Source organism: Mirounga angustirostris, unplaced genomic scaffold (genome assembly GCF_029215605.1).
Source record: "Mirounga angustirostris isolate CCGP_5_RB_7025 unplaced genomic scaffold, mMirAng1.0.hap1 SCAF_1, whole genome shotgun sequence".
NCBI classification, from domain to species: Eukaryota; Metazoa; Chordata; class Mammalia; order Carnivora; family Phocidae; genus Mirounga; species Mirounga angustirostris.
In genome coordinates this window covers 30,639,692-30,651,691 of record NW_026991709.1, presented here as the reverse complement: position 1 = coordinate 30,651,691, position 12,000 = coordinate 30,639,692, and the positions used below count along the sequence as shown (strand labels likewise).

The following is a 12,000-nucleotide window of genomic DNA, read 5'->3' as shown; positions in this document are numbered from 1 at the left end:
AGTTACTTAGTATCTTTGAAACATGGCTTCCTCATCTGTAAAATGGGCATAACAATGCTCATGTGACTCATCAGACATTGTGATAATGTGGAATGTAACATTAACTATGCTTGTGTTTTATAAACTGCACATTACTAAGGAATGCAAAATAGACTTTCCACTAATCATTCTGAATACTTGATGTAATCACCTGAATTTCTTTTTTATTTTTTTAAGATTTTATTTATTTATTTGAGAGAGAGAGAGAATGAGAGACAGAGAGCACGAGAGGGAAGAGGGCAGAGGGAGAAGCAGACCCCCTGCTGAGCAGGGAGTCCGATGTGGGACTCGATCCCGGGACTCCAGGATCATGACCTGAGCCGAAGGCAGTCGCTTAACCAACTGAGCCACCCAGGCGCCCTCACCTGAATTTCTTATGAAGATGTTCAAAAGTGTGTGGCTGGGACTGACAGAGAGAGACAGCCAAATCTACTCCTGCTATAAAATTTCTGCAGACTGTAATAGCTTTGAAAGGATCTCGGTGTATATACTACCATCTATGCAAGATGAAGCAAATCATTGAAAATAAAAAGGTGCAGAATGTTTCTGAAGTGTGCATGTGCCCTTAAAGAATTTCAAATATGACTTTTCTATGAAAAATTATTTTACTTCACTATACATCTCACATTAAACACGAGCAGTCTAAACATAGAATTTCAGAAGTTCCTATATGAGAGCAGTAATGTTAACTTGGATGACCTATGCTGCTTTGCTGTTGTTCAATTAAGAAAAACATTTGGGTGTAACAAATCATATTGAGGTATGTTTCCAAGTTGGATTATAAATAAGAACGTATCAATTTTTATGTTGTATTTACTTACAAAAAAGAACATTATAACCCTCTGGGATCTGTTTCTCGACATAGTAATTAATTTTCCAGGTTTGTAATTAAACAGTTTCAATACGTTACAATCAGGAGGTAATAACATTCAATTAAAGGCATAAGACACATTTTCACCTTAAAATGTTTTTACCCTTGAAGTAATACCAATGGAAGAGGATAAAATAGGGTATTAACACTTTTCAATTACGCTAAATGACTTTAATCCTGCGAATGATGTCCTACTTTAATTAGAAGCTCTTCTCTTTATTGCAACATGATAGATGTCCACTTTATTAGATTTGAGTGTGACACTATAAGCCCACTTTACATAAACATTACCATGTTATTAAACCCTTTCTAAAAGAAGTGATGTTTGCGAGCATGTCAGGATATAATTTCAAAATGCTATTGCCCTCCTATAAAACTTGTATTACTATATAAGGCTAGACATTTTCATGCACATGAAACAATTTGAGAACAAGCTAATTCTCTCGTGGAATCCAAATATATTACTGAAATAAACCATCTAAAAGAGAAGGGTCTAAATTTTAAAGCCACTTGAGAATGATACAATAACTCAAAGTATGCACTTTCCTACAATTAGCCATTAGAATACTAATTTACATAGCACTAATACATCAGATGGGCTTAATTCTCTCTGGGATCTCTTCCTCTACAATGTAATATCAGTCCACCTTCTAAATGATTCGTTGACATGGAAAATGGCATATGATTGAGGTTAACCCATCATCTTTATTCCCTGCTTGTGTGATATAGGCACAAGAAAATGGATTACAAGCAAAACCCAGGAGCTCTACAGAGCTCTTCTTGCCTTCAAGTGCCTAGGTATCCTATTAGTGCTAATTGGTATTATCAGCACATATTGAGGAATATGGACCATTAAGTCCAGGCTCTTAACTCTCTCTACTGATGGAGAGTCATAGATCACTGTAAAAATTGGATACTGGATATTGGATACCAATTTATTTTTCCTAATATTCCAATTCATAATTTGAAACTTTACAATTTGCTCAGGCAATTCTCTTTTGTTCTCATTCACAGTCTCTCTCTCTCTCCCTCTCTCGCTCTGATGCAAGGGAGATAGATGAAGGAAAGAAAACCAGACCTAAGATTATAATCAAATCAAATTACCTAACTGGAATTTTTTTTCAGAGATTAATATCCCTGAAATTACATGCCACTTTGTTAAAAAAAAAAAGAAAAAACATTTTAATGCTATTTGATTATCTTTAAAAACCATTAAAGCAGAATGTAGCATGTTTAAATACCATGTTTATTGGGCCACAGGACCAATACACATGTTATGCAATATCTTATGTCAACCTAGAGCTATTTGAGGGCATGTGATTTACACATGATACAGCAGTATTTATATAACAACGAGATATGGGATGATGGAATTTGACTCAATACATGGATTTAAAGTGTAAATTTGCGACAATCAAACTGCTTTACATCATTATATTTATAAAATTGATAAATAAGTAATATATTCATATCATTACATTTACTATCAGTGGCTTGAGGGAGTAACTTTGATGGATCCCAAAGCCACCATGGTGGGTGGAGGGAAAGAGCTACAGGCAAGAGAAACAGTCTTGTTGAGCTACCACGGCTCTCCAGCATTCACCTATCCCAGTTTTCTCAGGTACTGTGAGGCAGGGGTGACCAGAGTGGTGTTGAGCCTCTCCTTGGTGCTGGGCATTATATTAGTATCTGGGCTGTAGGAGACCTCAGGTCCTGGCAGCCCTGGCCTGGGCAGAGTATGAAGATGAGGACTAAGGGGAACTTCCTGATGCCTCTCTACCCAGATAATCATACATAAATTCTGATCAATAGATTCTTTTAATATAGTCTAAAAAAGTTCCCATCTCTGGTAGTTTTTAGATTTCCTGGGACTCTTAATCATGGTTTTCATTATTCCCCAGGAAATTCTTCCAGAATTTGGACTAACAACAGAGGGTGCTGAGGTCTTTTCCTGAGAACAAACTGTATGCCTCCTTAAAGATGGTTCTGGGAAGTCTACAACAAAAATATCTCTAGGTCCTTCAGGAATACACTGATAAATTCTTAGGCAAAGAAGAGTTTTTGGTTTAAGCTAGAAATTCCATTCATTGCCTGAGAACCTAGAGGCTAAGTACTTGTTCAAGTTTTGACACTAAGTGGAAAAAAAAAAAAATAGCATATCCAATTGACTTTGAACGGAGTCTGAAAGGCCATGCTACTCAGAGAGCGCCATGAGTGGACAAATCAGGGCACAGCAAAGACCAGGCAAGTGCTGATTCCTTCTGGTATATAATGTGTTATTTCCTTCTGATATATAATGTGTGATAATGTGCTATCTAATCCCACTGTGAACGAATCCAGAAGGGATGATGGAAGTAAATACTTTTCCCACTCTTAAATGGAAGTATCCTTAAGTTAATGATAAAGAAAAGGCATTTATAATATCTCTCTATGTACGGGGATTGCAATTGGTTTCTAGGTGGCTTGATAATGGAAATATTGTTTGACTTGTTTACACATGCCTAAGATATTCTAAACACTTTATATGTACAAACTCATTTGATAATCCCATTGTAGCTTGCTGCAAGGAAGTAAAATTATTTTTCTGTTCAGAGATTTTAAATAGCCACAGAGGTTTTGATTAGGCTCTTTAAGATAATTTAGTTACACTGAGTTGTATCTATTCTATGTAAAATACAGAATTTTGGACATTAATACTGGAAAACAAAGAACATTATATAGAACATCTGACTCTCACTTATTTTAGAATTAATTTTTCTCTTTTTTAGAAATAAAATAAATTCAACATCGATAACAGGAAAGGCGAGACAAACTTTGAGGAGCACCAGAGACAGAGAGAGTTCAGAGATTTCAGAAAAGCAGTCAAGGTTCACACTCACCTGGCTGCCTTCTTTTTGCCAAAAAACAGCTGGCTGTGGGTTTCCTTTAGTTTCACAGGGAAATGTCACTGTTCGACCTTGAGCAACAATCTGATCTCTTGGCCTAACCACAAACTGTGGAGGAGCTATAATTTAAAAGGAAAGAAAGTGTATAAATATCAACCATTGACAAAGAAAAAGATATCAAAGGGAAAATCTGGTGGATTGCTCAGAGCCAGACAGAAGCTACAGTTTTTAATTTTTTTTCTATTTTTAAAGCATTTTTCAACACACAATGGGGAAAGGAGAAAAGCACTCTATCAAATCTAAGGAAAAGCAACCTTATTAGTAGATACTTCCTAAATGTTGTACATAATAATCCTATAGCCCATATACTTGCATAGGAAAATAGATTTTTCATGATATTCTAATGTTTTTTAAAGAAAAATATGGTTTCTCAATTTGGTTTTGTGATTTGAATAAAGGTAAAAAAGAATCACTTCATTACACAAGTATCTCCTTCCTCTGAAATTAGTCTATTCACAGATATTGACCATTCCTGTAATATTTATAAGACATTGTTCTACACGCAGAGATACCAGAAGCCTTAGAATATGATCCTTATCCTCAAAGTGCTTATATTCTAGAACTGACGAGTTAAAGTGTTGAAGACATCAAAGAATTAAAGAACTGGGAATTACATACAAAGATAACTAACGATATAATGACATGTTTGAAAGTGGTTGATTCTACTTAATTCTTTTCATTTAGATAAATAAGCATTAGTCAGACAATTGCTATGTTCCCCTACTGGACACAAGGATACAGAGATAAAAAAAATATCTATCCTTCAGTCTTCAAGGAACTCACAACCTAACGGGAAACACAAAACATGATGATGACAACAGCAAAAGCAAGGTAAAACAATTATCTAAGACTATGCTAAGTTCAATGATAGACATGCTTTCAGAGCACAGCATAGGAGCATTTAAATCCTAGTACATATAAGAAATGTGACAGGACTTCAGGAGAAAAGGATCCCTTTGTGTTATGGCAGCTGTGAAAGGCTCTATGCAGAAAATACACATTATGGGGACTTTGAGGAAAGGGCAACATTTAGATTAAGTGGAGAAATGAACACATTCCAAGCAAGGAGCTTACTGAGCAAAGTGCAAGAAGCAAGAACACATCCAGTGTACAATGTGTATTCTGGCAGAAATGAAGGGTCTCAGTTGTGTAAACATCATTGGCTGAAAAACATAGATATGGATGTAGCCTAAGAAACTCCTGAGAAGCCAAAGTGGGGATTTTGTTCAGGCTCTTTTTAATCCAAGAAATGACAGATGCAAAGCAAAATCGTTAGATGCCTTAACCCTTTAACAAATATAGTATGGACTGTGAGGGAGGCAGATCAGTCAATAAAAGTAGGAACTCTGGTTGGAAGACGAGGGGAATGATGTAGGCAAAGAAAATGAGACCTAGGCGTGAGTAACTCCAATAGAAAAGAAACTAAAGGGATGGGGGGTAAAAAATCCTGAGAAAGTTCAAGTTTCAATTGGGAGCCAAGTGAAAGACAGTAGACAGTATAACTGGAAGTTTTCACAAGGACATCTTCTCCATACGGAAACCCACTTCCATTGACAAGAAAACAGCATGTTTATTCCATGACTTTTCTCTCATCTGTTTACACTTTAAATCGTTGCTTATGCTAGAAAATGGAGGATGAAAAAAAATTTTTAAATCAACTCTAATTTTTAAAACCTGCTGTCCATGGCAGCCATCCTAAAATTTGAACTCTAAAGAATTAGAACAATAAATGACGTTCAGTTGAAGTCTTTACCCAGAATTCTTTCAGCCCCTCAGGAATACAAAAGAGCAGGTCCAAGAACAAAGTAAATGTAGGGTAGCCTCAAACATACAACCAAGGACTCATTCTTATAAGAATGCTAGTGTAGAAACAGCAGCAGATTTTTTTTTTTTTTTTTTTTTTCACTGAGAGTTGTAGTGGCTTAGTTTTTGGTGTTCTATTATACTGCCTCCTAACTCAACCCATTCAACACATACCCCAGGGACAGCAGGGATAAATCTACTATGTGAAATGTTCTTCTATAACTATAGATAATAGTAGACCCAGTCTAACAGTATGGAGAACCCAGATTTATGGATCTATTTGGACAGAATGTGGTTTATGTTGCCTTGCATTTTCAGGAGATTACTTGCTTCTTACAATCTTCTTGTTATTTCTACACAATTTCACTGAATCAGCAGACAGATACTGATTTTTGTTCCATGTGTTCTAATAGGAATGATAGATTAAATCAATGTTACAAAATTACTTCAGAGACAACTCTATAACACTGCAATGTCCATTTTTCAGGGAAGATATGAAACCACTGGATTATTTATACCAAAAAAGACTTAAGATTGGTCTCTATTATCTCCAATATCCAAGAAAAATAATACGTATTAAGCAAAATTTAAAGATCAAATACAGTTCCCACTTCTTAGTAATCCTATGAAAGACAAGTTCAGTGCCAATATGGATACTAAGCCAGAGTAACTTAGCTTATACCTCATTATCAAAAATTAAAAAAAAAATCATTTAACAGTCTGATAAAAGTCACACATTCAGCTTATTTGTTCATTTGTACTGCTTTGGACTAGAAAGAATTTAAATTGGCTCACATACTGGTTAGTAAAATCTTAGAGCCCCGTTTGTGCTATGAAGTCCTTCTTTATATAATTCATTTTTAAAATGTAATAGTTGAGAATACACATGATTGAAGTCACCAAATAAAACATCAAATGAAAAGAATGAAAATATATTTTATAGTCTTAAGTATATTATGCTTACCCTGTATCTGTCTACCCATCTACTTCAGTAAAATTAACATCTATACTTTAATTATAATCACATACCACCTTGTATTTAATATTTTAAGATTTTAAGAACTTCTTAGTAGATAAGTGATTTTGCAAAATGCTTTTGGAATCTAGATCCTACAATTTTAACCAGCTGCGAAAACATACCCCCCCACCAAAAAAAAAAAGGACTGGCAAATGACCACAATTATCTCTCCACTTTTCTGAAAAGATATGATTCATTCATTTATTCATTCAAAATGCACTGATTGACTACAAATTATGAGACATTCTGTTGGGTAGAGGGGATGGAAAGCCAAATAAAAAATTGGCCAATACTTCCAAGTAAATAAGTAAATAAACACAAACGGAACAGAGTTTGATTTGTATAATAATACAAAAAGCAGAGGGCACTGGGTGAGAAAGGCTGGAAGAGCAGCAAATAGACTGGGTGATGAAGAAAAAAGAGGCAAGATGCCAGACAGGGCCATGGTTGAGTTGTGTTTTAAAGCACAAGCAAGAGTTCACTGGACGAAGAGGAGTAAGGTCACTTGGAAAGAGAGAAGCAGACATAAGGCAGAGACTTGGGGAGCTGGGTGTGTTAGGGGAGTGTAAATGGTCTTAAGAATAAAATCAGAGATGCAGAAGTGATATAAATAGGGCCAGATAATTTATGCTAAAAGAACTTAAATTTTGCCCTGAAAGCGACGGAGATCTGTTCGAAGACGTTTATGCAAGAAAGATGTAGTAAGATTTATGTTTTAGAAAGAATGCTTTTTCTAAAAAAGAAAGGACAGATGCGAGGCGGGAAAATCTTAGCAAGTCAGGCAGAAAATCCAGTTGAGAATTGTTAGTCATAGTAGCACCTTAAGAGAACACTTCATGAGAATTCTTAAAGGACAAAGAAATTCTGTAATATTATAATGTAACATTTACTAATACTGATATGACCTATGAAGACCAGGAAATCATAATTTTTGAGTTTTTATCCAATACTGAATTTAAAAAAAAAAAACCCTAATAAAATAACTATCAGCATTTGTGTTATTCATACTATGAAGAATTCTTTCGTATGACTTTTATTTATGTTGTATTTTTATTCCAAGTTATTATAAATACACCCTATTTCTAAAGTTCCAGATAGTTTCTTGTCATCAGAACCTAAGCCACACTGCTCTCACTGGAATGGGATTCACCTTATTATTTTTAAAATTAAACAAACAAAATACAGATATTAAAGCTAAGCAAAAAAATTTAAGAGTATTTAAGTGTCTGAAAATGTACATCCTTTCCTATTGTCACTTAACGTTGGGCCACCAAAGCAAATTGCATCAATCACTTTTACTTCTGTAGACTCTCTCTGCTCAAGATCTATATTGCAATCTCCTGTGAAGGCCTATCAGCTGAAGGAATTTATTTTTGAGGTTTTAAAATGAAAAACTGCATCAATAATTCTTCTGCTAACATTTCACATTTTCAGTATTTCTGCCAGGTGGCAGTGAAAATGGTTTGAAAAGACAGTACTTGGCTGATGGCACCGATGGGAGGGAGTAGGCAGAGAGGTGGCATTTTATCAATACAGCAAGGTAGCACAAATTGTGCTCTACATAAAATGGATTTTCTATGATGGCTCTCATTAAACATAAAAAAAAAACATGATTGGGTCCTCAAGATGACAATTTCAAACACACGTTTAAACCCAATGTGCATTAAAGAGGTTGAGGTATAAACTCCAGAAGAATATGCTAGTGATAGAAATGGCAATTCTCTTACATATTTTCTAAGAGAGAAGACTATAAAATACATATTCATATCCTCTCTAAAATCCAAAAGCGGTAGACAAATCTTTTGTAGTTGTGATATAATAACAGAGTTGCTTAATCTGTTAAGTGATTATACCTTATTGTTACAGCTATCACAGGAAATGAGATGAAGAAAACAGTGGTACAATTCAGTGTTCGATGGATACTTCCAACTGAAAAACAGTAGCTTTATAAGAAGAGCGGATTGTGTGATTTCCAGAGAAGTAGACCCAAATATAAAAAGGTCAATTGAGATTAGAGGTCTGGTATTGTTCACATGAAACGGCATTTTTGAGAATTTAAATACAATGCACAGTAAATCAGATTTGATTTCTGCTAAATTATGCTTTGATACTGCATTTAGCCCAAGCTGGCTTCCATCAAAGTCAGGCTACAGCTCTGTTTTGCTAATTCCCGCTGGTGGAAGTGAGTGGGTGTTATGGAAATCAGATGGCTGAACATGAGTAGGAGGCACAGGCCATGCGTGAGGTGGGCTTGGAGATGAGGGGCTGGGGAGACCTAAAGGTTAATCCCATCATGTTCCGAGTTGTTTTTACAGCAAAATATGACTTTCTATGGCAGATGTGAACATGGAGATAGTCATGCAGCAGTTGCATATATTAATATGTGACAGGATGGTTACAGGCACAGTCGGCTGAGCTTTCTTTGGGTATAATTGTTGCCTGAGTAAGTAAGCTTCTTATTCTGTAATAAACATTTTGAACTTTATATCTTAAGCCAGTAGAAAATATTTTTTTTGCTATTTAACATTTTTGCTTGTTACATTCTAAAATATTCTATAAGCCTATTTGAAAAGCACACTCATTTATCATATGTTTCTGTTAAAGATTTGCTGAGTCACAATTGCTTAATACAAGGACAATAATTAACATTAATTGTGTGTTCATTTAAAGCCAGGCAGTGTGTTAAACCATTCACAGGCATTATCTCATTTAATACTCACAGAACTCTATGTATGAACTACTACCATTATCATATGAAGATCATCAAACTAAATCTTATAAAGGGCACATAGGTTTTTAAAGATTAAAAGCACTAGGTCGGAGGACAGGTTTGACTTATGGTCCATCTAATGCCATAGTTGGACCTCTTAAACATTGAGCTTTTAGATTAATTCAGTTGACTTCAAACCATGATCTGACTAAAATTCGCCATCTCTAGTACCACACAGAAGGATAAGAATCATACGCTATGATTTCCGATATGGTACAAGGATGTTAAAATCATAACATTATGTTTTTCCTGAATAATTGCTTTGATTATTAAAGTAGCATAAAACCTATGATCTTGCTCTTTCTGTGCTACTGAAAAGTACAACCTTTCTCAAGTATACTCATTTCAAGTCATTCTTTATTCAAAAACCTACAGTACTTTTCTTATAGCTTGCCCTTGCAATGCTTGCAAATTGTTCCCCTCAGTGTAGCATTCTGCTACACTGGCCTGAGATTTTACCATCCTGACACTCACTTGTCCCCAGACCAGCTTGGGTATTTCAGCAGAACAGTCTACTTTTAACCACTTGCATGTGTATTGGCTTGTTCCCGAGGTTCACCCATCTCATTATCTATTATTCTTTGATCCAACTTGTTGACAATGATTAACCTGAGCGCACTCTATGTTCTACTTTTTTTGTGTTCTTTCCACTTTAAGATACCTGTTCTTGCTTGCATTGCCTTTTGTTTCTATTCTTCCTCCTGCCTGGGTGTCTTGCTTCCTCAGTTCAGTTGTAATCTCTTACTGGAATGGGGGGCTACCATTTTGCATTGAAATGGAATCTTTATTTGGCCTGAAAAAGTCCCATGTAGTGAACGCTAAATAAATGTCTTGAAATAGGATACTAAAAACAAAAAGTTCTTGATCTAAAGAAAATACTCAATTTTTTTTCCATTTTATCATACTGGAAGGATATGACACATTCCCACCAGAGATAGTGACTCACTAATGTAGTAATTTGGGTGGAGGGATGCCAAAGAAAATACGTTGTTGAAAATAATCTCCCAACTGATTCTGATATGTCCTTCTGTAGAGATTGCCCCTGTACCATATTGGAAATTTATGACACAAAGACTACAAATGAGTAGCCACCATCCCAGAGTGACAACAACAGTACAGAAAAATAGAGGAATTGTGTAACAACCAATTCTATATTTTCCTGAAAAGATTTAGTTAATAGGCTTACCCCCACCAACAATAAACACAGTGAGAAGTCATTTCATTAAAATGCAATATAGAGTGGGATTAAGAGATGAATGTTTACTTAGTTTATCATCAGAACAGACTAACTTCTAATTGATAAATGATTGTTTCTTCAACTTACTTAATTCTATTTAATTTTTACTATTTGGCACTTCATTTGACTTCAAAAGAATTTCTGTTAATAATATTGGAAATGCATAATGTCATAAAATATTTGATTTGAAGTTTATTAACACATAATTCATCTCAGAGGAAGCAGTGCATTTATAAAGGAAAACAATTCAGGGATATAGGATTTAAAATAATCACTTTTATAAAGTCTGTTTAATCACATTTTATTCATTTGTCATTATTCTCAAGGAATACAAGTAATCAAATTGCTAAATTACCTACCTTTCCAGTTAACCTCTTTCTTATTGAGTTCATGGCAATAACTCTTCCATTTGAGTGCTTATGCCTTCTTTCTCAGCCACTACCTTACTTCTAGCTAATATTAAAAATTTCATGGTAAAATTCCAAAATCTATAGCTTTCCTTTCAACAATAATCTAGTAATTATCTCTATATATGCTTCTTCATTAATCTAGTATCTCTTTATAAATATAAATACATATAAATTTATCCCTACATTTGCTTCCTTAATGTCAGTGTGAAAAAATAAAAATACTAAATGAAATACTGCTTTCATAAATATGAAAAGAAAAGTAAATGTTCAAGGGCAATAGAATGGCTACAAAGAATCACAATTCTTATATTCTTCATCTATTTAGACTTTGCTTTCTACTCTACCCATGAAACATCTCACATATACAAATGCATTCAATCTTGTATGAATAAAGACATGTTGCAATTATGTAGCTATTTTAGAACTACTTTTATGGAATTTATTGATTGTGGGAAGACTACTTTTTGAGGGTTCATATAATAGCTAGAACTCTAAAAGTAACACATGATTATTCAAAATCTGAAGATCAAATAAAGCCATGGAGTTAGTCAAATGAATTATACAGTGTGACTATAAAATAATGTAAGTGGCCTTCTAAATTGACATATACAGTAAGCAATTCCAAGGAGTATCAAAAGTACTGAGTTTTAGTAGTAAGTGTGACACACACACACAAGTATGCGTGTTTGATAATCGTGGTGAAAATAATTTTTTTTAAATTTATATTCACACATAATATACTCCTCCTTGAAGAGGAACAATGCAAATATCAAAATGAAACATTTCTATGATTATAGAGAGTGCATAGAATGCCTTTGAAAAGAGTAAATTCATTTGGCTCAAAATATCTTGAATTTTTGGATTTTGTAGGCTAGCATATAAAAACAGTGTTATAATAAACAACTAC

General features: G+C 34.5%; 1 protein-coding gene across 3 annotated transcripts in view; it reads right to left on the bottom strand.

The window, feature by feature from the left end:
- The window catches only part of ROBO2 (roundabout guidance receptor 2), a 589,127-nt gene that overhangs the window by 107,269 nt on the left and 469,858 nt on the right, over positions 1-12,000 (bottom strand). For all 3 annotated transcript variants that reach the window (XM_064580151.1, XM_045902670.3, XM_045902671.3), the window contains exon 8: positions 3,790-3,914. In XM_064580151.1, coding sequence (XP_064436221.1) covers positions 3,790-3,914 — 125 coding nt within the window. The remainder of the gene's footprint in view (positions 1-3,789; positions 3,915-12,000) is intronic.